This window comes from Phasianus colchicus, chromosome 24 (assembly GCF_987193195.1).
Source record: "Phasianus colchicus chromosome 24, bPhaCol1.hap1.1, whole genome shotgun sequence".
Lineage (NCBI taxonomy): Eukaryota > Metazoa > Chordata > Aves > Galliformes > Phasianidae > Phasianus > Phasianus colchicus.
This window is the reverse complement of record NC_143459.1, coordinates 3,104,703-3,129,548: the sequence shown is the minus strand read 5'-3', so window position 1 is coordinate 3,129,548 and position 24,846 is coordinate 3,104,703. Positions and strand designations below refer to the sequence as shown.

General features: G+C 60.4%; 2 protein-coding genes across 3 annotated transcripts; both read left to right on the top strand.

Moving 5' to 3' along the window:
* Positions 1–605: 605 nt before the first annotated feature.
* On the top strand, positions 606–17,234 carry ASAP3 (ArfGAP with SH3 domain, ankyrin repeat and PH domain 3). The gene is given in 27 exon segments (XM_031594986.2): positions 606–1,398; positions 4,135–4,207; positions 4,511–4,656; positions 6,621–6,695; positions 6,876–6,925; positions 7,165–7,291; positions 8,716–8,801; positions 9,465–9,540; positions 9,630–9,716; positions 10,423–10,532; positions 10,809–10,878; positions 11,509–11,596; positions 11,821–11,869; positions 11,963–12,150; positions 12,225–12,358; positions 12,769–12,863; positions 13,079–13,259; positions 13,528–13,616; positions 13,701–13,816; positions 13,901–13,968; positions 14,065–14,172; positions 14,589–14,829; positions 14,953–15,262; positions 15,715–15,764; positions 15,767–15,843; positions 16,024–16,146; positions 16,314–17,234. Coding segments are annotated over 27 exon segments (3,018 nt in total). The 5' UTR covers positions 606–1,272; the 3' UTR covers positions 16,389–17,234.
* A 186-nt stretch (positions 17,235–17,420) lies between these two features.
* Positions 17,421–23,684, top strand: TCEA3 (transcription elongation factor A3). Of its 2 annotated transcripts, XM_090123786.1 has the most exons (14): positions 17,423–18,080; positions 19,508–19,570; positions 19,662–19,767; positions 19,890–20,055; positions 20,161–20,229; positions 20,373–20,441; positions 20,531–20,605; positions 20,794–20,871; positions 20,955–21,109; positions 21,504–21,565; positions 22,047–22,196; positions 22,651–22,797; positions 22,895–22,966; positions 23,201–23,684. In XM_090123786.1, the coding sequence occupies exons 1-14, from the start codon at positions 18,012–18,014 to the stop codon at positions 23,207–23,209; spliced, it is 1,290 nt and encodes a 429-aa protein (XP_089979912.1). In that variant the 5' UTR covers positions 17,423–18,011; the 3' UTR covers positions 23,210–23,684. The 2 variants fall into 2 exon arrangements, with proteins under 2 accessions (XP_089979913.1, XP_089979912.1); XM_090123787.1 differs by lacking the exon at positions 20,161–20,229 and having other exon boundaries at positions 17,421–18,080.
* The last annotated feature ends 1,162 nt before the right edge of the window (positions 23,685–24,846 follow it).

The window sequence follows — 24,846 nt, the reverse complement described above, 5'->3', positions numbered from 1 at the left end:
GGAACGGTCCTGCCAGTGCCAAAATCTGCAGCAGAACCGGTCTGAATGTTTGTTTGCAGGACCGGATGTTTGCAGGACGCTGCAGGTGCAAGAAATAAAAGGAGCGGGGGGTTGGGGGGTGGTAGGCGGGTTTAGGGGCTGCGTGGTTTGGGGAACTGAATGGGGCCCAGGGTAACTTGGAGAGAAGGGAAGAAAGCAGATGGGGGTCTGACCTTCCCCCCCCCCAAACCTGCCCTAGGGGAAGGGGCTCCCATAGAGCAGCCTTATGCTCGTGAGCCCCCCCGTTCCTGGAAAACCAAAGAGACTGGGGGCTTTTTGCCCTCTGCAGTATATTGCCAGCAGAAGTGAACCCAGAAACAGAGCAGTGGAGGACTTGGGGAATGTCCATTAGTGTGTCCCCCCGTGCCCCCTCCCTTCTGCTTCTCCTTATTTCCCAGCAGCTTCTCCTTTTTCTTCCTCCCCCCCCCACCCCCAGTTATTATTCCCACTCTTCCTCAGCTCTCACTTCCCTGCGGGGATTTTTTTTTTTTTTTGGAGCGAAGCCACAGGGGCAGCATTGTAAACACGGGGCAGGGTTCAGCCCTGGAAGGTGGTGGTGGGGGGGGGGTTGCACAACGTGCCCCCTGCTCCAGGTCCGAGCAGAGGAGGGCAGGATGGGGACAGCGCTGTGCTTGGGGAGCGGGGCTGGGATTTAATATGGATTTAAACCCAAACCCTCATGCGCTGGGGCTGATCTACAGGGGAAACTTTGCCCTCCAGGTCTCCAACTCACGATATCCACAAGTGGGGAGGGTGCCCCTCCCCACACTGCCCACCGCCCCCCCCCGCCTTGCTTCCAGGATGAAGTTTCCACGCTTCGGACCCCGGCTGCGTGCGGCGCGGCGCATGGAACCCCCGATACTCCGAGTTACATCGGGGTCGGGACGGAGGGGAAAGGGAAGGGGGTGAGGAGGGGGGCGAACAGCGGAGCGCTTCGCCTTTAACCAACGCGGGGCGGGGGGGGGAACGGGCGGCACCGCCCCCACGATGGCGGCAGGGAAGGAACGAGCGAGCGGGCGGGCAGAGGGAGAACCTCTCCGGTGCAACCCGACCGGTGTGCGGGGCGTGGGGTGCTGAGCCGGGGTCCGGGACCCCCCCGGTCCCCACCCGTCCCCACCGGCACCGGGGCGCTCCGTAGGTTCCGGGCGTTTTCCCGGCTCAGCCCCCGCTGCTCTCCCGGTGCGCTCCCGGCTCAGCCCCGCACCAACCAACCCCCCCTTCCATCATCTCACCATGCCCGAGCAGCTCAGCGTGGCCGAGTTTTTGGCCGTGACCGGCGAGGATCTGAGCTCCCCCTCAGCCGCCGCCTTCGCATCCAAGTTACAGAAATGCCGGGGGGCCGTGGGGGCTCTGGAGGAGGTGAGTGGAGCTGGGTTGGGTTGGGGGGTGGGTTTGGGCTGCGCTCCCTTCTGAGTGCACTCCTTGATTCTTTATCCCGAGCGCTGCTGGATGCTGCTGTGGGAAAGCAGAGCTGAAGGAATTTGGGGATGGGGGGCTTCTGTTTGTGTTGCTCTGAGCGCTCGGGGATTCCCCCCCCCCCCCCCGCAGAGCTGCTTTGGGACCCTTGAACTGTTGGCATCCTCCAGCCCACTGGGTGACATCTTGAGGCCAAGGGCTGCGGTTTGGGGCCAAACTTCCCCGTTTTACAGCCCGACGGGTCCTCCAGCTCTGGGCGCTGCCCGGGGGGCTGGCTCTGCCCCCAGCATGATGGCTCAGGGCTGAGAGCTGCTACACCCCGATGGGCTGCAGGGCCTCACTGCTCTCAGAGCCAGGGGAGGATCTTTAGCCCCCTCTCTCCCCCTCCCCAAAAGACCCATCAGTATTGGTGGAGCTCAGGCGGGGTGCATTCATCCCCCTCTCCCCACTCCTGTCTCCAATAGAGGCTGTTCCCAGCTGGTCCCGTATCCTCTGCCAACTTCTCTTAGCAAAGGAATGGCTTTGAAGGGCAGCCAGGCCTTACAGCCCCCTCCTCCCCCTGCAGCCCCCAGGCTGGGAACCCAGGGCTGGATGGTGGGATGGTGTGGGGCATCCCGAATTCTGCCAGCATGTGCTCTTGGCTGGCAAGGGGGAGGCAGCTTCGGGCAGGAGGAAGCAGCAGGAATTTCACTTGGCTGCTCAGCTTCCCCAAGGAGGCTGTGATTTAGGGGAAGGGGGTTTGTTTGGGGGACTGAGTGCTGGCACTGGTGACAGTGGCTCTGGGGTCTTTGGGGACAGAGGCTGCAGGGAAGGATGCGTCCAGCTGAACTCTGATCCACCTCATCAGCACCCCATATTATTGCTGGTGCTTTGGGATGCAGGAGGGAGTGAGGATGCCCACTATGGTGCTGCCAGGTCTGAGCCCAGGATGTCCCGTTGGGAGGGGACAGCGTGTCCCACCAGCACCCCAGTGTGCTGAGAGCTGAGGTCTGTGGGGCTGCTGAGCCCCCCCCCCCCCACCCTTCTGCTTGGTTTCTGGAGCTGTGCCGTGCCTCAGTTTCCCTCATGGGCTTACAGTGGGCTGTCCTGTCCCCTCCTGAGGGTCTCGCGTGTGGTTTTGGGGTGATGGGGGCAGAAGGTGCATCCCATAGGGGCTTGGACTTGGAGGGAAGAGTGGATGCAAGGCATGGGGGCCAGGAGGCCAGGTCTCTGTAGGGTGGCTGTGACCACGGAGCTGGTGGCTGCATCCTGCGGTGCCCATCACAGTGTCAGGGCTGCATCCTGCCCCACTCTGCCCCTCGCAGCCGGGGGGGGATGCACCCAGCACCCAGCACTGCTCCTTCTCCGGGCGGCACGGAGAGGGGGGGGACCAAAGAATGACCCCATTGAGCAGTGTGTGCTGGGTGAGGGTGGCTGTGCTGCAGGTGCAGGTCCGTCCCTCCCTCCATCCCCATAGGGAATCCCTTGTCACCGATGTGGCTTCATTCCCTTCCCCACACTGTCCTTGATTCTTGCTCTGTGCCACCCTATGTGCCCCGTGTGGGGGGGTTGCCCCCATCCCAAAGCACTGGAGAGGTTCTGTCCCCCAGATACGCAGTGCCTGTGTGCACCCCCAGCCTCCGGCACTGCCTCAGTTTCCCCTCCCTGAGGCTGTGCTGGGATGCTGTGTGGTTGAGGGCAGAGCTGTGCCTGGGGACTCACAGGCATCACTGATGGTGTCCCCCCCCCAAACCCTGGGCTGCTCTGCACTACTCCGTGGTACAATAATGAGGAGCACAGAGGCAGCTGCCAGCTTCCCCCCAATGATGTCCCTATGAGAACCCTGGGGGGGCTTCTGCCTTCTGCTTCTCCCTGCTCCTCCCTCCCCCCTCCCCATCCTGGCAAGGAGGGGCCTCTGTGCTTCCCAGGAGTGGAGCCAGGCTGACCCTGCTGTCAGGAAACGGACCTTGACATCAGCCCCAAAACCTTCACAGAGAGCAAGAAAGGGGAGAGAGAGCTCTTTATTGCAATTCCTCCGCGGTTTCATCCCTCGCCCTTCTCGCTGTTCCACGCCCTCCAAATATTTCCAGCCTGTTATCATGCCTCTGCTACCTGCAGTGCAGCCAAGCCACCCTTAACCCTTTCCTGCTGGCTGGAGCTGCTTGCACGGCTCTGCCTGCCTCTGAGCAGCGCTGTGGGGCTGGGGTTGGTGTTGGGTTTTGTTTGCAGCGAGGTATGGGGCTGGAGGAGGTGAGGGGGGGATGCATCTGAACCCTCGCACCAGGGGATGGCAGAAAACTGCATCCCATCCCGTGGGATCTGCGTTGCTTCTGTCCCATCAGCAGGATGTGGGGCTGGGGTTTGCTCTGCCCCAGGTCCCTGCATGGAGCTGGGAGCCTTGGTGTGCCCCTTGTGCTGTGCCTGACCCCTATGGGTATGTGTGCTGCTGTGGCAGGGACAGCCTGATGCAGCTGTGCTCCTTGGTGGGATACCTTCATTTTCCCCCTCGGTTGGAGTGAGCCCCTGTGGGAGCTCTGGAGGCATTTTCACAGCTGTTGGGAGCTTGGATCCAAACAAATTGGGGCTGCAGCATCCTCAGCACTGATCCTGCCCTGCTGGGTGCCTCCTGTCCCCGTACTGCGCCCACCCTGCTTGGCAGCACCCCCCAGACTGACAGGGTTTGGTACTTTGCTTTCTCAGAGCCTGGATGGGGACCAAGCCATACTGCAGAGGATCAGGAAATATGTGAAAGCCATCCACGTCTCCGGGCTCAGTAAGTGGTGCTTTGAGGGTTGTTGGGCATCCCTGCTGTGGGACAGTGCCATCCTCCAGCCATGCCACAGGTGGTGGCCCTGGGGACGTGGGGTCTTGTCCCATGCAGCCTGACCTCGTGTTTGGCTAAAAAGGGCTTTGCAAAGGAAATCTTGGGACAGTGGTTCAAGGGAGCTGCCATCCTCTGCTCCAACCCCTCTGGGATGTGGTGATGGTGCTGGTGGCACCTCGCAGCGCGGTCTCCTGGGGTCAACCTATGGCCATCCCAGCCTCACTGTGTCCCCTACCCCCAACCCTGGCACAGCCCATGTGGAGAACGAGGAGCAGTACAGTGAAGCCCTGGAGAACTTTGGCAACAATCACCTCTCACAGAACAACCACGAACTCTCCACTGGCTTCCTCAACCTGGCCGTCTTCACCCGTGAGGTCACTGCGCTCTTCAAGAACCTGGTGAGCACAGGGGGGGGAACCATGCATCCCTACATGGCCCTCCCCATCCCACCATGGTGAAGTGACCCCATACATCCCACCTTGGCCCTCCCCATCCCACCTTGGCCCTCCCCATCCCACCATGGTGAGCTGACCCCATACATCCCACCATGGCCCTCCCCATCCCACCATGGTGAGCTGACCCCATACATCCCACCTTGGCCCTCCCCATCCCACCATGGTGAGGTGACCCCATGCATCCCACCTTGGCCCTCCCCATCCCACCATGGTGAGGTGACCCCATGCATCCCACCTTGGCCCTCCCCATCCCACCATGGTGAGGTGACCCCATGCATCCCACCATGGCTCTCCCCATCCCACCATGGTGAAGTGACCCTATGCATCCCACCATGGCCCTCCCCATCCCACCTTGGCTCTCCCCATCCCACCATGGTGAAGTGACCCCATGCATCCCACCTTGGCCCTCCCCATCCCACCATGGTGAGCTGACCCCATGCATCCCATCATAGCCCTCCCCATCCCACCATGGTGAAGTGACCCCATGCATCCCACCTTGGCCCTCCCCATCCCATCCTACACTCAGGGTCACACTTACAGGACACCCCGTTCCCCCTTTGCTGCATTTTCCATCTCCGTCTCAGGGCACCAACGCTGCGCTTTGCCATGCGGTTGGAACTGGGGTTTTTTTGTGTGTTTTTTTTTCCCCTTTTTCTTTCTGTTTTTATTTTTTTCACATCTCTGATCTCGCTTGCCAAGAAATAAATCAAAGCCACGCCGAGCCGCGCAGTGGGGCCGTGGGGAGCAGCAGAGGCAGCTGGAGGGGGCTGTGCTCTGCCTGGCGTCTCTTTGCTCCAAACCAACTTCTTATTTCACTTTTCCCCAGCACTATGAGCTCAAGATCTGGGATCCTGTTTTTGTGCTGGGTGGGATCTGGAGGGAGCTGGCTCTGCCTTGGGGCACCCCGTGCTGCGTTCCTGCTGCTCTCCTCTCCAACCCCTTTTCTGAACACCCCCCCCCCTCTCCTAAAATGGGGTCTGTAGCCTTTGGCTCTGCTTAAGGAACAGATTTGTTGTTGCTGCCCTTCCCCCAGCAGGAATTTCAGATTTCGGCATCCTCCTCTCCCAGTTACCCCAGCATGGGCCTCTCTGCTCCTCTCCTTCTCCATCCCATCCCATCCATCCCAGCCGGAGCCCCGCGATCCCTGGGCTCCATGGGGAACCCATTCAGGGAAGGAGCTGAACCGGTTCCCTGGCTGAGGGCAGTGCAGCATCACACCCCACGTGCTGCAGCCATGGGAGCAGCTGCCCACAACCCCAACCCCTCCTGGGGCTGTGAGGTCCATATCCCTGCACACCTGGAAGGATGCACCCCATTCCCCATCCTTCGGGGACAGATCCTGCTCCCAGAGCTGGGCTTCTCTTGTGAGCAAAACCCCACTGGGAATTCTTTATAAGGGCGAGCAGGATTGTTTTGTGGCATTGGAGCTTCCTATGTGATGCCACCACTGTGCAAAAGGACGTCAGCATTGCGCTGAGCCCTGCTGGGTCATCTGAGCTGCTCTGACAGCCCCCACGTTGGTGCAGCCCCATGGGCTCGATGTCAGAGATGGGCACTGAGACAGCCCTGTCCCCCTGCCCAAGGAGGGGATACCTTGGGAAGCCGTGTGACATCAGGAGGGCTCTGGGACCGGTGGCACTGCGGGATGCGGGGGGACGGGGCGGTGATGGGGGGGAGCAGCTCTGGTTCTGGCAGCCACAGCGCTGATGTGGTTTGTGGGAAGGGCTGCACGTCAGACATCTTGCAGCCAGCTCCAGCAAGCCCCAGCCTGCTCCGCCAGCAGCTCCCAGCCTGCTTAACCCTTCCTGGGGCAGCCCTGAGCTGGGAGGGTCCCAGCTAGAAAGGACCCTGCATTCTGGTGTGGGGACACTTTGGGGTAACCCTGTGCCCATCTCTCCCCTTGCCAGGTGCAGAACCTGAACAACATCGTCTCCTTCCCCCTGGACAGCCTGCTGAAGGGGCAGCTGAAGGACAGCCGCATGGTGGGCCCCCATTGCATGCTCCTTGGTGTGGGGAAGGCACAGCCCTTGAGGATCTTTTGGGAGATGCAGTGATGCAAAGCAAAGTGTCCACACCTGGGGCACTGCTTGGGTGCCACCGGGTCACTGCCTGTCCCTTCGTCACCTCTAAGGGCTGCCGTCCCCTCTCTCCTTTTGCCACAGGACTCCAAGAAGCAGATTGAAAAGGCCTGGAAGGATTACGAAACCAAAGTGTAAGCGACCCAATTCCTCCAGCAAAATCCACCTAATCCCCCTCTGCACAAAGGTGTTTTGTCCCCTACGGGTTCTGCTCCAGCCTTGCTCAGCTGGAGAGGCTGGGGATGCTTTTAGTCTATCCCTGCCCCATCCCAACCCCTCTGCAGCTCCGCAGGGATCCCCCTGGTGCAGGGCCATCCCCAAGGTCCCCTCTGGTGCAGGGCTGCCCCCAACCCAGCTTGGTGTCACCCTGCAGGGGGAAGATGGAGAAGGAGAAGGAACGTGCCCGCTTGGCGGGGGTCATCCAGGCTGAACCGTCGGCAGCAGAGGTGGCAGAGGACACACAGAAGGAGCGGAGGCTCTTCCAGCTCCACATGTGTGAGGTGGGGGCTGCGCCGGGGGGGTCGGGGAGCGCTGTGATCAGAGTGCTGTAGGGAAGCTGGAGGCATTTCCCATCCCCACCATGGATGCGGTCCCATGTAGACACGGCGCGGGATGCTCATCTGTCCCCATCCATAATGTTTCCTTACGGGGTCCTGGCTCAGGGACCCTCCTGTCCCTTCCTTGGGGATGTGGGTCCAAATGCCACCATTGAGTCATCCAGTAGCAAACTGCTGGGGATTGCCCCCACATCCCATGCAAAGCCACAGGCTGGCGTTTGGGGCAAAAAGTGATCCTTATTGTTAAACCCCCCCCAAAAGAAGCACTTTAACTTTGCTGTTTGCACTGTTTGCCCAAGCAGGGAGGCTCACGAGTGTCCCCAGGTACCGATGTAGCACAGAGACTCAGTGCCACCCGTCCTCCCCAGCACTGTCCCCTCCCCTCGGGGAGCACAGGGCAGGGTGCACGGGGAGGAGGCTGCACTCGGGTCGGGGCTGCTGCTGGGGCTGGGCCTGATGAGTCACTGCTTTGAATAGCACCACTGTGAAATAAATAACAGCACATGGAAACGCAGCCTGGCTGGGGAGGGGCTGCTTGCAGAGAGTGGCTGCGTGGAAGTGGGGTGCAGCTTTACTGGGGGCTGGCGTGTGGGTGCTGTGCTGTGTATGGGGGTTTGGTGCAGCTGGGGGTGCATCTGCACGCACTGCAGGTGGGAGCATCCTCGTGTGGGTCTCAGCCTGCTGTCCCCATTAACTTGGGATGTGGGGAGTCCCCACGAGGGTGCTGTCACCCGTGTGCTTCTCCAGCCATGGGGAATTGTCACCATCCCTCCTGCTCCCTGCTGATGGGACGTGGGGTGCCCCCAGGGGCTCCATCCCACTGCTGTTCCCCCATGGAAGCTCCCACAGCTGGTGCTGGCTGCCTTCTCCTCCACTCACCTCTGAAATCACAGCACAGGGAGTGGGGGGAGCCCGGCTCCACAGCTGTGTAGGGCTGCAGCCCAGCTCACAGCAGGAAAGCTCTGCTTTTGGGGCTTGTGTGCCCCATTGGCTCAGGGTCTGTCTGCCTGCAGGTGATGGCAGGGTTTGATGCACAAAAACATCATTATTTTTTTTTTTTTCTTTTCTTTTTTTTTTTTTCCCCTCCTTGAACCGAGTTGTGTTTGGGTTATTTATTAACTCCAGAAGCAATAAGCAGTGAGAGCAGCCTGCTCAGCTGCAAGCACTGGGGCCCGCCTCGCTCCTTCAGCTTCCCAGGGCTTGGAGGTTTTCCAAAGCCAGGTTTCTGGGGGTGGTCCCTGCCTACAAACCCACCTCGTGGCTCCGCTCCTTGAAGCCCAGCCAGCAATCTAACCCTCCTGCCTGCAGGGTGAGGGCTGCTCCTCATCCCATTGCCTACAACCCGCTGCCTTCTGCCCCCCCCCCAGTACCTGCTGAAAGCCAGCGAGAGCCAGATGAAGCAAGGGCCAGATTTCCTGCAGAGCCTCATCAAGTTTTTCCATGCTCAGCACAAGTAGGTGCTCATCCCTGGGAGCGTCGGTGGGGCTCTGGGGATGCTCCTGTCCCCATTGTGGGGACTGAGCAACCCCACAGAGTCGTGGGGAGGATTCTGGGCAGGGCTCGTTGCTGTCTGGTTGGGATTGTTGGCTCGGGGAGCTGCAGATGTGTCTGTAAGGGCTGGGGGAAGGGGCTTGGCTGGGGATGTATCCGATGATTTGGTTTCTGGATGGGTTTCCAGGGATGAGTTCAGCTGTGCTGTTAGCTCAGAGCTCGCAGCGTTTGGGGCACGGGAATGTCTCCTTTTTTTTTCCTGCTGTACCCTGGGGCTGGGGGGTGCTGGTGCCGTGTCGACTTCTCCAGTGGGGAAACTGAGGCAGAGAAGGAGTGGTGGCAATGCCCTCAGCTGCGATGCCAGGCTCAGGATCTGAACTCTAGCAGAGAGAGATCAGCTTGAGGCCAATGCTGTCCCAAACACCCCAGCTATTTGGGGTACCTGAGCTCCACAGGCCTGGATTTGGGCTTCAGCAGCATCTCTCCATCTCCCATTCGTAGAGGAGCTGCAAACAAGAGCAGCTTCCCCAGGCGGCTGCAGCCATCCCTGCCATGTCCTCACTAAATAACCTCTTTTTCTCCGTTCTCCCCATTTGCATCTTAATTGCATGAAATAAATGCCCAGTTTCTTCCAAGACGGCTGGAAGGCTGCCCAGAACCTCTACCCCTTCATCGAGAAGCTGGCTGTGTCCCTCCACTCGGTGAGTCCCCCCCCACCTCCCATCCATAGGGGGACGCGTCCCTGAGCTGCCACCACCCCCCCAGTGACAGCAGCCACCTCCCATTCCAGCTCCACCAAGCACAAGAGGAGGAGGTGAAGCAGCTGACGCAGACCCGTGATGCACTCCGCAGCATCCTGCAGCTGGAGAGCAAGGAGGTGAGAGCCAGCTGGTGGGGCCATGGGGTGCCAAATGAGTGCCCTTATCTTGGGGACAGGGAAACGAGAGCTGGGGGACATCCTTGGAGGAGCGGAGCAGGAGGGAGACATCTGTGGGAGGAGGACATCCATAGGAGGATGTCACAGGGAGGAGGATGTCCACGGTAACAGAGCAGAAGGGATGCTTGGAGGAGAGTATCCATGGGAGGATATCCACAGGGAAGGACAACATCCATACGAAAATATCACTGGGGAGAGCATCCATGGGTGCAGAGCAGAAGGGATGCTTGGAGGAGGATGTCCATGGGAAGACATCCCCAGTGAGGAGAGCACCCATACATGGGAACAGAGCAAGAGGGATGCTTGGATGAGGACACTGATAGGGAAGAGGATGTCCTTGGGAGCAGAGCAGGAGAGATGCTTGGAGGAGGACATCCGTGGTCCTCCTGAGTAGCAGGAAATACGTGTGGAGAACGTGGAAAGGAATCCACGGGGAGGAAGGCATCTATAGGAGGACACTGTTGGGAGGAGGCTATTTATGGGAGCAGTGCAGGAGGGATGCTTGGAGGGGGTGGGGATCTCTGCCCTCCAGAATGAGATCCCCCAGGAGTTTGGCCACCTCTACCTCCCTCACAGTGCTTTTTAAATGAGTCTTTTTGCTTTTTTTTCTTTCTTTCTTTTTTTTTCTTTTTCCTGATGAGCTCAGGAAAACCTGAGCAGGAAGAACTCTGGCAGTGGCTACAGCATCCACCAGCACCAAGGGAACAAGCAGTATGGGACAGAGAAGTCAGGATTCCTGTACAAGAAGAGTGATGGGTGAGGATGAGTGTTATTTACCCTGGCTGTTCTAATGGGATGCCCCAGAGCTGGGAGACCCCAAAGTGGACTTATTTGGATGAGGGTTTCAGTGTTGCCAGACCCTCAGGAGCAGTTGGTCCTGTCTGGTCTGAAGCTGTGCGCTCTGTTAGAAGCACAACCCCAGATCCAGAAAGCCATCAAGCCTCTACTGGGGGGCTGCTGCGTGTCGTGTGGGGGCAGATGGATGTGGTTGGGGTTGCGTGATGAGTCCTCACTCCTTCTCTTCTGCCTCAGGATCCGCAAAGTGTGGCAGAAGAGGAAATGCGGTGTGAAGTACGGCTGTCTGACCATCTCCCACAGCACAGTGAGCATCCAACCCCATGTAAACCACAGGGGGGAAATCTGGGGTGCTGTCAGCAGGCACAGGCCCCGGGATGATGCATAGTGGTGCATCCCAAGAGAGCCCAGTTTGCATCATCTTCTGCTGAGTACTGGTGGGAGTTGTGCAGTGTGGGGCTGGAGGATGCCCAAAAGCCACGCAGCACTCACTGCTCTTTGGGAACGTGACTCCGGGTCTGGGGCTTTTCTCTATTCAGTCCAAGTGTCCCGTTTGCACCCCGTGTGTCCCAGCAGCCAGTCGAGCCACCAGCCTGTGCTGCACATCGCTGCAGCTTGGTGGGAGGGAATGATGTTCTCCATAGGAGCAATGAGACGGGCGTTGAGCGTCCAGAGGGGCCCAAAGAAACTGGGGTGATTTGGGGGGCGTGCTGCCCTCTGGCGGTGGAGGCTGCGAACTGCAGCAGGGACAGGGGATTCCGTGTCCCATTGACGCGTTCCCATCTCCCATCCTACAAAGGGAGAGGGACCGAGCCTCTGCTTGTCCCAAGAGGGCCCAGCGGGGACGGTTGCGCATGGTTGGTGATACACAGCACGTCCCTCATCAGCTCCCTTCCCCCCACATCCTTTAACCCGCTTCTGTCCTGGTGCCTGGCAGATAAACCGTCCCCCTGTAAAGCTGAACCTGCTCACCTGCCAGGTGCGGCCCCACGCAGAGGAGAAGAAGTGCTTCGACCTGGTGACACGTGAGTGCCACCGCTCCATCCCTGTGTGTGTCCACTTGTGGGTCCCTGCAACAGACCTGTGGCCTGGGACACGAGGGCACGTGAATGGTTGTGAGAAGAGAGGTTGGGTGGTGGTGATGGTAGAGGGACGTGCAGTGATTTTTCTATAGCGGCCCTTTGCAGTCTCTTCTTGCAATTTTGTCCTTTTCTAAACGCCCTGCTCCCCTCTTTCCCCGGCCCTGCAGACAACAGGACGTATCACTTCCAAGCAGAGGATGAGCAGGAGTGCGTTGTGTAAGTATTGCAAGCGTGCAAAAGCATTGCAGGGCTGCAGCCTTTGCTCCGAGCAGTGCCCTCCTGCATCCCCGCTCTGCTCCCCCTGCTCAGGTGGGTCTCGGTGCTGCAGAACAGCAAAGATGAAGCCCTGAGCAATGCTTTCAAGGGTGAACCAAATGGCGGGGCGGCCTCAGCAGGCAGTGGGGCAGATGGCAGCGTGCAGGAGCTGACCAAGCTGGTCATCAGCGAGGTGAAGAACATGCCAGGCAACAAGCAGTGCTGTGACTGCGGGGCGCCGGGTAGGTTGGGGCTCTGGGATGCAGGGAGGGGTGGGGGGGGCCAGGAGGTGATGCTGAGCCCCCCAACCCCACAGACCCCACGTGGCTCTCCACCAACCTGGGCATCCTGACGTGCATTGAGTGCTCTGGCATCCACCGGGAGCTGGGTGTGCACTACTCCCGTATCCAGTCCCTCACCCTGGACGTCCTCAGCACCTCTGAGCTGCTGGTAAGGGGCTCCCTGCACCTGGGGGGGGGCCTTGCATCCGCTGGGTATCATCCTCTGCTTGGGGTCTGGGTGCAGATTTTGACCTTCCCCCTCCCCCTGCTCTGCACCTGCTGCTCACAGCTGCCCTCATTTTGCCCAGCTGTGACTTACAGTCCCCCATGTGGTGCTGCAGGGGTGCAGAGAGCCCTGGGAAGTGATGAGGGAATGTTGGCAGCACCCCCAGGGCCCCCTCCCTCCTCTAACAGACTTCTATGAGAGAGGCTCATCCCTGGGGGTGGCAGATGGGAAGATCCTATATGGACCTGGTCAACTCCCCTCTCCGGGATGAGGAAGGGCAGGGGGGCAGGATTTGGGGACGTGGGGAGGTCCCTCCATGCCTTGTGCTCACTCCCTCTGCCCTATCACCCCAGCTGGCTGTCAGCGTTGGGAACACACGCTTTAATGAAATCATGGAGGCCACGCTGCCCACACAGGACTGCCCCAAGCCCTCAGCTGGCAGCGATATGTGAGTCTGGGGGAGCACAGGGTGGGTGGATGGGAAGCTTCCCGCTTTGTCTCCCCCCCCCCAAATCCCTGTGAGCAAGCTCAAGGATGGGTCACCCTGCTGTCCCCACTGCTCTTTGGATCCTGCACCTTTTGCAGAAGTCTCTCCCTGCTATGACACTATGGGAGGAGGCAGGAAGGTGTGGGGGTCCCACGCTGATGCTGCCCTCCCTGCAGGAGCGCACGCAAGGAGTTCATCGTGGCCAAATACATGGAGAGGCGCTTTGTGCAGCGGGGGGGGGCCAGCGAGCCCCACCGCCTCCGGGATGCCATCCACAACCGTGACCTCCTGGCCCTGCTGCAGGCCTTTGCTGAAGGACACGACCTGGCCAAACCCTTGGCCAGCCCTGAGGGCCAGGTGAGCTGTGTGCATCCCAAACATCTCCCCAAAGCCCAGCTCTGGGGGTTCTGCGGGCTGGGAGCATCCTTGGGTTTGGGGTTCTGCCCACCCTGCGGGCTGCGAGCATCCTTGGGTTTGGGGTTCTGCCCACCCTGCGGGCTGCGAGCATCCTTGGGTTTGGGGTTCTGCCCACCCTGCGGGCTGCGAGCATCCTTGGGTTTGGGGTTCTGCCCACCCTGCGGGCTGCGAGCATCCTTGGGGTCAGCCATCCCCTCCCTCCTCGCAGCAGGACACAGGTGAGCTGGCACTGCACATGGCCGTGCGCTGCGCGGACCGGTCGTCCCTCCCGCTGGTGGATTTCATCATCCAGAATGGGTGCGTCCCATCGTGTCCCACTGCCACCCTGCATGGCACTGGAGCATCCCCACGAGGTGCTGAGCTGCTCCTGGCTCTGTGCAGGGGGATGCTGGACCGGGTGACGCAGGATGGGAACACGGCGCTGCATTACGGAGCGCTCTACAACCAACCCAACTGCATCAAGCTGCTGCTGAAGGGCAAAGCTGCCTTTGGGATGGGTATGGGGCTGGGATATGGGGGGTTTGGGGGTTGGGGGGCAGCAGGGTGCTCTCCAGGCTGCAGCCCCCATCCCCTCTGTGTAGTGAACGCAGCGGGTGAGACGGCGCTGGATGTGGCACGGAGGCTGAAGCACAGCGAGTGCGAGGAGCTGGTAGGGAGGGCGTGGGGATGGGGCTGGTGCAGGGGTAGGGGGCACCCTGGACCCCCCCACCTCCCACCCTGTGCTGAGACCCATGCTGTGGTGCAGCTGGAGCAGGCGCAGGCGGGGAAGCTCTCCCTGCAGGTCCACGTGGACTACGACTGGGAACCACCCCAGGAGTACACCTATGACAGCGAGGATGAGCTGGAGGAGAAGGTGGCAGTGATGGGGGGGCAGGGAGGGGAGACCCTGTGGGCACAGCAGTGGGATGGGGTGGGGGGCAGGAAGGGGTGTGGGTGGGATGGGGAGAAGTGGGAGGGTGTGGGGGTACAGAATTGGGATGAAACAGTGCAGGTGGGTTGGGGGGGCTGTAGGGATGCAGAATTGGGATGCAGTGGTGCAGGTGGGCTGGGGGGACTGGAGGGGTGCTGAATTGGGGTGCAGTGGTGTGGGTGGGTTGCGGGGGCTGCGGGGGTGCAGAATTGGGGTGCAGTGATGCGGGTGGGTTGGGGGGGCTGGAGGGGTGCAGAATTGGGGTGCAGTGGTGCAGGTGGTTTGGGGGGGTTGTAGGGGTGCAGAATTGGGGTGCAGTGATGCAAGAAGCCCACCAGCATCTCTGGGTCTGGCTGTAGGTGAGCCCCCTGCAGCGTTCATTCAAGGGCCCCTCATCACTGGCTGCCAGCCCCCCACCCGCCTGCCCCCCACCACCACGCTGGAGCTGCACAGGGATGGACATCACCAACCAGACCTACGAGAGCATCCTGGTGGCTTCACGTCCCGCACCACGCCGGGCTCACAGCGAGGAGCTGCCCCCTCCTCTGCCCCTTAAAAACCCCACACGGGGCGGCCCCCGCTCTAAGCACAGCCCCACGGGTGAGTCTGAACGGGGGGGAACGGAGGAACCCGTGGGATGCTGACGGTGCTCGGTGCCGTGCCGCCGGCCTCGCTGTCTCCATCACGTCCCCATCATGTCCCCGTTGTGTCCCCCCACCCCAGAGCGCCCCGAGCTCCCCCGGCAGACGTCAGAGCCGCACTTTGCCGGTTTGACGGAGACCCCCGCGCCGCGCAGTCTCTCCTCTTCCTCCTCCTCATCCTCCTGCAGCGCGGGGGCTCTGGAGGGCACAGCCGTGCCCCCCCCGCCTGCCAGCACCCGCAGCCCCCCCGAAGCCCGACGGGCGGCGTATTGGGAGACGCGTTCGGAGACGGAGAGCGGAGGCTCGCGGAGGGGGACGGAGCTGAGTGGCCCCTCCCCCGGGCAGCCCCCGCCGGGTGTTGTGACCCCCGATGTCACCCCCGTCAAGTTTGGGTATGGGGGGCACGTATGGGGGGTGTTGGGTGGGGGTGCAGTCGTTGCATGGGGTTCAGGATCCCACATTGCGGTGTGGAACCCCAAATTGTGCATGGGGGGGCTGGAACAAAGAGGTCACCGTTCCACTGCCAGGGGTTGAGGACGTGGGAGGGGACAGGGGCAGCGTGGGGGTGGGGGGGGTTGTGTCCCTAGAGGTGCTTAAGGGGGGGACACCAATAGGGCCAGGTGGGAAGTTACCAACATTTTATTCTATTCCTTTTTGGGAAGGTCTATTCCTTTGAGGGAGAGTGGGGGCTGCTGGTGGCTGTCAGTGTCCCCCCCCTCCTACAATAAAAGTCCTTCTCCGTCACCACCTCAAGTGACACTTTACTCCCTTGGGTCCCATCGTGGTGGGGGGCAGACAGGGGATGGGGGGGGAGGGACTGATGCGGTCCCCAATGTCCCCTCAGCTCTGAGAGCACCCGCTCGTACCGGCGCATCAGCAGCGTGGTGGGCAAAGCCACCCCCCCCCCCAGAGCCCTGAGGACCCCACACCCAGCAAGGTGCCCCCCGTGCCCATGCCACGACGCTTCGCTCCGGTAGGTGTCACAACCTTGTGGGGGAGGGAAAGGGCTCAGAGGGGGTACAATACATGGGGGAGCATCCTTGCTGCTCTCTTTTTGTGGGTGGAGGGACTGGGGGATCACATCTAATGTAGATGTGGGGTGGGGGTGCTGCTGCCCCAACCCCCCCCCTCACCGATCCCATTCCTGGTGCAGGCCAAGGGGAGGCAGAAGCGGGTGAAGGCGGTGGTGGACTGCAAGGGGGACAAGGCACGGGAGCTGACCTTCTCCAAAGGGGAGGTGATCGTGGTGACACGGGAGGAGGATGAGCAGAGCTGGGTGAGCGCTGTGTGCCACTGCCCCCACCCCCCACCCTGCTGGCCTTGCATTCCCTTCCTTCTGGAGCATGCTGCTGGGTGATGCCTCATCTAGGGGGGGTCACCTGGTGACATTATGATGCACAACGTGACCCCCCCACCCACTGACCCCCTTCTCTGCACCCCCAGGTTGGCTTCATTGAAGGTGACGGCTCCCGCACCGGTGTCTTCCCCGCCAGCTTCGTGCACCTCCTGCAGGACTGACTGCATCCCCATCGCCTGCTCCATCCCCACGGGGTTGGTGGCACACGGGGTGGGCTGTGGCCATCCTCAGTCCCCTCTCTGCTGCCATCCTCTCCACCTGGCATCGGGTCCATGACATGGCACCGTGCTGGATGCTGCCCTCCAGGGGGACTTGGGGACCCCTGTGTTGGGAAAATCCCCCCTGGATGGTGGTGTTGGAGAGCCCAAGGGCTGTCATCCCCCCTGTGGCTGTCGGGCAGAAAATGGACACGCTTGCTGCACTGGTGGCATAAGGTTTGTGGGCTCAGCCCATCCCAGGGCTGCAGGGATTTGGGGCTGGGGGCTGCCCTTCACTCTCCTTTCCCCGAGGGGGGAGATGGAATGCAGCCCCCAGTCCCCATCCTGCTGGGATCAGCTGCCGTGTGTCACCTCTACCACAACTGTGAATTGGTTGCAATTGGTAGGAAACAAGATAAGGCTTTTCTCCATCATTTTAGGGATTTGAGGGGGAGGGTGCAGCTACAGCCTGCCCCCACCTCCTCTCCTATCTCTGAGAGCCCTCCAGGGCAGCAGGGCTGGGAAATGCCTTAACACCTCTCCAAAACCCCCAACCATCCTTTAGGTGGGTGCTGGTCACCGCCTGGCCGTGGGGATTTCAAGGTTTGGGGAGAATGAGGGGTGCTCCATGAGGGCCTTCTGCAGCTGCTTTCTGGGACCAACATTCCCCCATCCCTGTGATTTATCCTCACCCACATCGTCGTGCGTCGGACGTTTCATCTCAAAGAAAGAAAACTTTGTGTTTGTTTGTTTGTTTGTTTTTCACGTTCTCTCTCTCTCATTTCTAATAAAACCATCATTTTGTAATAAGTGCCCGGTGCGCAGCCCTCACCCCTCACCCCACCCCATTGGGTGATATCCCTCCATCCTGATGCTGGGGTCCCTATTGGGGTGGCAGCAGGGCGCTGGGGTGCACCAGCAGCACCAATGGCTGGCTGTGTGTCTCCATTGCAGCAGCATCCTTCCCTCCCAGCTCCCTGCTCTACCTTCGCTCAGTGGATGGACTCTGGGCTGCGGAAACACCAACAGCACCTCCGCCCCAGCGCCGTGCTGGGGTATCCCTGCAGCTCAGCCCCAGCCATGGGGACGTCGGTGCCTCAGGACAGCGCTGCCACGGGGTGAAGTCCAGGCTCTCCCCACCATGCAATGTTTGCAGCAAGTTGCATCAAGCCCGCGTGGCTGCGGGCAGCACAGAAGCCACGTCCCAGCACCCTCCCAATGCCAACCCTGTGCTCCAGCACCTCCTGGAGCCCCCTGAACCTCTCGGCCCCAAAGGGCGCAGCGTCCCCATTGCATTGCCTCCCCCAGCACTGCAATCTTTGTCCTGCTCTTGCTCTGGGCTATATTTAGCCCTGCCCCGTGCTATTTCGCTTGCCTGGCAGGAGTTTATAACTGGCCGGGACAGCCACACCTCCTTTCTGCTTTCCTCCCTTGCCTTCCTTCCTTTTCTTTTCCCCTTTTCCTCTCCTTGCTCCGCTCCGTGCCGCTGCCCCATGCCAGCTGCGCCCACCTCGCACCCACACCGCAGCCACCAGCTGCAATTTGCTCCTGCGACCACCAAAGCCTGGAACATTGCAAGCTGCCAGCATGGGGCCTGCTGAGGAGCTGGTCCGGATTGCCAAGAAATTGGATAAGATGGTGGCCAGGAAGAGCACGGTAAGGCAAGGCAGGGCTGCGAGTGCAATGTTTGCACGAGCGTGCAGTCGCTGTGCGTATTGCAACGATTTTTGCACGGGTGTGCAATATTTGCACCTTTGTGCCTGTTTGCATATGGGTGCAAGATTTGCTCGCCTTGCCTATTTGGACACGTGTGCAATCTTTGCAGGCTTGTGCGAGCGTGTTTGGAGGGTGCAGCAAGGCTTGGGATGGGGAAGGGAGGAAAAGCACAGGTTTCCCTAAGGTGGGGCGGGAGGAGGAGGAGGAGGAGGGAGCTTTGCTCTGCCTCCACTGCTGTTGCTCACAGCACAGGGAGTGCTGAGCACCCCGGGGTGCTGCCCAGCCTGGGGCTGTGGATTTGGAGCAGGCATCCGTGGGTGCACCCCATCGCTTGAGGTCATGGGGATGGGGTGTTGTGGGGGGGGTCCTGGGTGAGGGCTGGTGGCTCTGAGCACCCCTTGGTGTGGGAGCAGTGTGGGTGACAGGTGCTTGGAGCCCAGCCACCAGCACCCAGTGTGGGTTAGGGCTGGCACCACAAGCTCAGCAACGTGCAAAGGAAAAACAGGGGGTGGGAGCAGCACCCCCAGCACCCCAAGTGCAGCTGTGCCTTTTGTAACCATGCAAAAGGATGGGGCTCCCCTGCAGCCCAGGGGGTTTGGTGCCATGACCCAGCCCTGCTCCCTGTGCTCCAGGTAAGGACCCATGGTGATCTGGTTCCATGGGGGGGGGGGAGGAATGGAGGAGAGCCTAGCCCTCAAGGTTAATATTTGACTTCCAACAGGACTTTGCCCTGGCAAGGCACAGGCTGCCCTGTGGGGCTCATGGCAGTGCCATCCCCCCAAACCCTGTGCTTTTGGGGATGCTAAAAGTGCACCAACTCAGACTCCTTAGCAGCCATGTGGGCAGTTTGCTCTTCCCTTTGCAATTACCCTTCTCTGCAGTTTCCCTTGCTGGGAATGACCCCATGGCTCACAGGGTGACCCTGCCCAGCCTCAGGCTGTGGTTTCGGCCCCCCAGCACTCCTGCTTTACCCCAGTTTGGGGAGGGAATGGAGCTGGAGGACAGCGTGGGGATGTCCCCTGAGCTGGGAGCTCTGAGCAATACAACTCTGCCATACTACCTGCACCCTCCATCTGTTCCTGCAGCTCTAAAAATACCAGGGAGGAAGATGACCCCATGCAGAGCCATGCTGGGATATATATAACCCCACAGGCACTGTGTGCCCGAGGGCCAGGCTGGGAACCTGGTGCCATGTGGCCCTTGGGGACACACTGCTATCCCCAGCCCTTCCCCTGGGTGCAGGTTTGGGTTTGATGGGAGCATCATTGGTGGTGGACACGTGGTCCTGACCACTCCAGGGGCCCCTCGGGTGTCTTCACTTTGGTGGTAGATCCTCTATGGGTCTTGTGTTCCTTCCCCTGCCATAGGAAGGGGCTCTGGACCTGCTCAAGTCTCTCACTGGTTACACCATGACCATCCAGCTGCTTCAGGTGAGAGGGGTCGGGGGGATCCTGGAGGGATGGTGGTGCTCATCCCAGCCCCCCCACCTGGGGAAGGTGACCCTATAACGCCCATCCCCAGACCACGCGCATCGGGGTGGCCGTCAACTCGGTGCGGAAGCACTGCTCGGATGAAGAGGTGGTGGCCTCGGCCAAGATCCTCATCAAGAACTGGAAGAGACTGCTGGGTGAGAGGGGCAGAGCCTCCCCCAAAATGCCCGTAGTGGGGTCTTGGTGCCCCCAGCTCCACACCCCACACTGGGGTGAGGTTCGGTGCGTGCCGTGCCTGTGACCCCCACTCCATCCCCAGAGTCCTCTGCCCCCCCAAAGAAGGAGAAGGACACGGATGGGGAGAAGGAGAAGAAGGAGAAAGAGAAGAGGTTGGATGTCCCCAGTCCCAATGAAGGGGCGAACCCCCATCCAGCGAAGCACCCCAAGAACCCGACCGAGAAGCACAGAGAGAAGCACAAGGAGAGGTGTGGGATTCAGTGCACGGTGCAGTGCCATTTCCCTTTCCTTGTGCCAAAGTGGGGGCTGTTCTGGGGCTGCTTGCTGAGCCACCCCACTCTCTCTGTCTGCAGGAAGCCCAGCAAGTCCAGCTCCCACGCAGCCCCCACAAAAGGCCACCCCACTGACCCCAACCCAGAGAGGTACCTACCAACCCCCCCCGACTGCAGGGCACTCCGGGGGGGCTGGGGAGCACTTTGCTGATGGGGCTGGGCAGGACCTGATGACACGGGGGTGCTGGGAGCTGAGAGCATCTCCCAATTTCCTTTTGTGCTTTGCCATGAAGGGAGCCCAGCGCCGGGCGGAGCCCCACTGCGCCCTCGAAGAAATCACCTCTGGATGGCAAGAAGGAGAGGTGGGGGCCCTGGGTTGGGCTGGGGGGGGACTCCAGACCCACCACTCGGTCACTATTGCTGTGCACTGACACTGGGCTGCTCCTGCCAGGAGGGACTCTGCCGACTCGCGGTCCTCAGCCGCATCCTCCTCTTCCTCCCCGCAGAAGAGACCCTCAGGAGAGAGGTACGGAGGGGGCACCCCCAGCTCTGCATCTCCCAGAGATGGGCTCAGGGATGGGCGCTGTGGTGGTGGTGGCTGCCTGTGCCAACCTCCCCATCCCTGGCGCTGCTGGGGATGCTCTGCCCATGGGGCAGGCTTTGCGTGCCCCACTGCTGGTGTTACAGCTGCCGTCCCCCCCATGTCACCCCCAGGAGACCCTCAGTGGGTGCCAACCCCTCACCAGCTCCCAACAGCTCCCGGCGCAGCTCCAGCGACAGCAACGGGGACAGGTAGGACCCATCTGTCCCCCCATTAAGAGACTGCCATGCCCCCAAACTGTGCGGGATCCCAAAACCTCCCCATGTCTCCACAGAGCCAACAGCAGCAAGGGCAAAGCGGAGACACCGCGGACCCCCAGCAGCCCCTCCTTCTCACCCAGCATCTGCCTCCTGCCCCCCTGCTACCTGACCGGGGACTCCGTGAGGGACAAATGCATTGAGATGCTGACAGCTGCGCTGCGCATGGATGGTGAGTGGGGTGGGGGGGTGAGGGGTGTTTGGTCCCAAAGGGGAGGAAAAGGAGATGCAGGGGGGTCTTGGGTGAGGGGTCTGGGTGTGGTCATTAGAAGGGGTTAAGTTTTTGGAAGGACAAGTTTGGGGGCAGAGCCCCCAGGAAGTTTACATTGAGTTTCTATTGACTTTCCCACTGGATGTCCCATTGGGTACCTGTTGGGTGCCCTATTGTGTGTCCCATTGGGTGTCCCATTGGGTGCCTCATTGAGTTTCCCATTGGGTTTCCCATTGGGTTTCCCATTGGGTTTCCATTGGAGATGCTCCATTGGCTGCTTTGTTGGAGCTCTGTGGGTGCAGGATGAGGCCCTTCTGCTTCCAACCCCATCGCCACCCCTCTCCTCTCCCTACAGATGACTACAAGGAGTTCGGTGTCAACTGTGAGAAGATGGCATCCGAGATAGAAGACCATATCCTTTGTGGTCCCCGGGCTGCTTCTGCTGCGGGGTCCTGGGGTGGGGGACGGGGACAAGGTGGTGGAAACAGGGACAGGGACGGGGACAGGGGGTGAGGAGCGCAGCCAAGGCCTGCCTGGCCGCGCTGCCTGCAGAGGGAGCCCGGAGCCCGTACTAAAGGCTGATGCTGAGCATCCCCAGCCGGCTCCATCCCGTATGATCCCGCCCCGGTGCTGCGCGTCCTCAGTCCTTCTGCGTGGGGACCTGTCTTTCTCCTTAGGGAATGAAATAAGAGCCCCTTCCCAAGCCCGAGGCATCCTTACTGCTGTGGGTGCCGGGTTCTGGTCCAGCGCAGCGCCTGGGCTGTTCCATTCCACTGGGACAGGACCACCTCCTGATCACCCCCAACTTCATGCTTTGGGGTCTCCACCTCGGCCACGATCAGCCCCAGAAACCATTCCTCCTCCAGAAATTTGATTTCCTTGACTGGCCCCACATATCTTCCAGGAGTTGAAGAGCACGGACATGAAGTATCGCAACCGGGTGCGGAGCAGGATCAGCAACCTGAAGGACCCCAAGAACCCCAACCTGCGGAGGAACGTGCTGTGCGGGGCCATCGCGCCCGCCCTCATTGCCCGTATGACCGCCGAGGTGCACAGAGCTGTAGGGTTGAGGATGGGGTGCTCGATTCCCTGGGTGGGTTTGAGTCCTTTAGCAAGCACAGAGAACGGGATGGGGTTGGATATTAGGAAAAAACCCAATGGCAGCGCACTGGAATAGGATGCTCAGGGAGGCGGTCACTCTGGAGGTGTTCAAGAACTGTGGAGATGATGTGGAAGTTGGGGGTATGGTTAATGGGTATGGTGGTGGGCTTGGGTTGGGTTGGACTTGGTCATCTTGGAGGTCTTTTCCAACCTGAATGCTTCTACGAGTGGCCACGGTGGGGATGGACTGACGGTTGGACTTGATGACCTTAGAGCTCTTCTCCAACGGTGGTGGCCCTCTGGTCACCCCAAATCCTGCAGAGATAGGAAGATGAAGTCCTACAGGGGTTGGCGCTCACGGATGGTGACCAAACGGGTGCTGACTGGTCCCCTTATGGCAGGAGATGGCCAGCGATGAGCTGAAGGAGCTGCGCAATGCCATGACCCAGGAGGCCATCCGTGAGCACCAGATGGCCAAAACGGGCGGCACCGTCACCGACCTCTTCCAGTGCGGCAAGTGCAAGAAGAAGAACTGCACCTACAACCAGGTGAGCCCCGGAGCTCCACGCACCCAGGGAAACCCCAACCCATAATTTAGGGGAATCATCAATGCCTGCTGACACGGCTGCCCGCTCCCTCTCCCAGGTGCAGACACGCAGTGCTGATGAGCCCATGACGACCTTCGTGCTGTGCAATGAATGTGGGAACCGCTGGAAGGTGCGTAGTGGGTGGGGAGGAGGGCTCAGCATCCCCCCAAAACTTCCCCTGCCTCATTTTAGGATGCTGGTCCCCCTCGCTGCCCCCATACCCCATTGTGGGCACTGATGTGGCGCAGCCACCGTGTGCTCATAGTTGCTCCAGGACCCCAAAGTGGGGGTGGCAGGGCCCCCCCAGCACCTTCCAGCAATGGGACTGGCTGCCCCCCAACCCTGGGCTCTGCTTCCCTTGCAGTTCTGCTGATGACACCCAGTGGGGCTGAAGGGGACGCGGCAAGGATGGGACGTGGTGACAGAACACTGGGGTGGGAATGAGAAGCGATGGGGTGGCCTCAGCCCCTCCTGCTCCCCATCCCATTGCACTGCGTTCCCTAGAGCCTCCCACTGGTTTGCTTGGGAAGAACCCAGTGAATTTGAGCCTTTTGTACTGGGAACCTGGATTGGTGCGGTTTGGTTTGGGGGCAGGAGGAATGCTGCCCCATGGATGTAGGGCTGGGAAAGGGCCCCAAGCCCTTCCTTCCCCTTGTCCTATGGAGTGCAATGGGAGGACATGGAGGTTGGTGGCAGCGGTGTCTGGATGCTGGTGCCATGCTGCTGCATCCCTCTGCTCCGTGCCATATGGACTGTCCACCCTGCACCTTGGGAAAGAAGAAAGGATGGGAAGAGAGGAGTGGAAAGAAAGACTCCAGCTATGGCAATAAAAGCATGAGCTGTCTCTAGCACTGAGTGCTTTCTGAAGGGAAAATCAGTGCCTGTGCCTCAGTTTCCCCCAGGTTGCTCCTCTGCCATGGGGAGGTGACGTGGGATTTAGCTCTGCATTGGGTTTGCGCAGCCAGGGGTGGGGGACTCCATGGGCAGAGTGTTTGGGGGAGAGAAAGCACATCCCTAAAGGCTCAAGGATGTTTATTCCCAGATTTGGATGCTCTTACCCCATTCTCCTACACCCTGGTGGTTCTGAGAGGGGCCACGAACCTTCACACCCCTGGGAAAACACCTTGGGCTTTGGTACTTGTTAGCATCCCAAGGTCATTAGCGAGCCAAGAAAGCAATTAGTTCCACTTGTGAAATGTGGCTGCAATTAAGGAATACGGTGGATGATAAAACGTCGGTGCAGCTAACAGCACTGCAGAAAGGCCCAATCAAGAGCAGAGAAAGCACAGCCCCACATCGTTGTGCCGTGGGTAGCAAAGCCCCAGCACCCACCTGTGTCTGTCTGTCCCAAAGCAACGTGAGCGTATGTCCTGCCAGCACCAGGAGGTTGGGAACAGGTGATGGATTTATTGCTCTGCTCAGAATTCTTGTGCAGGGCTGTAAATAGCCACGGGCAGCTGCTGTGGGAGCTGATGGGTGCAGGGGTGTCGTTGGGCAGGGGGCAGTGAGGGTCCCTCTGGCCACGTGCAGGGGTTGACATGGGCTATGGGCAGCTCTAGGGGGTGGTCCCAGGGTTGAGCCTCCAACCCATCCCATGGGAGGCTGTGCACACCTGTGTGTGCTGGAAAACCCAGTGCCCAACTGCGGGTCTCCAAAGCAATGGCATTTGGGATCTGATGTTTGGGGTCTGTGTCACCCCCTGAGGCCATGCAGGTGACATTCCCAGGGCTGTGCCCACGCAGCTGGCAGCCCCCTGACCTGCTCAGCATCCCCCAGCCTACTCAGGAGGAGACTAAAATGTGTTGATTCCCCCCTCAGGGCTGCACCTGCAGCATCTCACTGCTATGTACATCAAGGCCCTGTGGTTCCCAAAAAGAACCTCTACAGCATCTCTCCCTCCCCCCTCCCTCCTTCCACCCATTCCTCCTTCCATCCCTCCCTTGACCCATCCCTCCATTCCTCCATCCCTCCACCCTACCCTCCACACCACCCTCCATCCCTTCGACCATC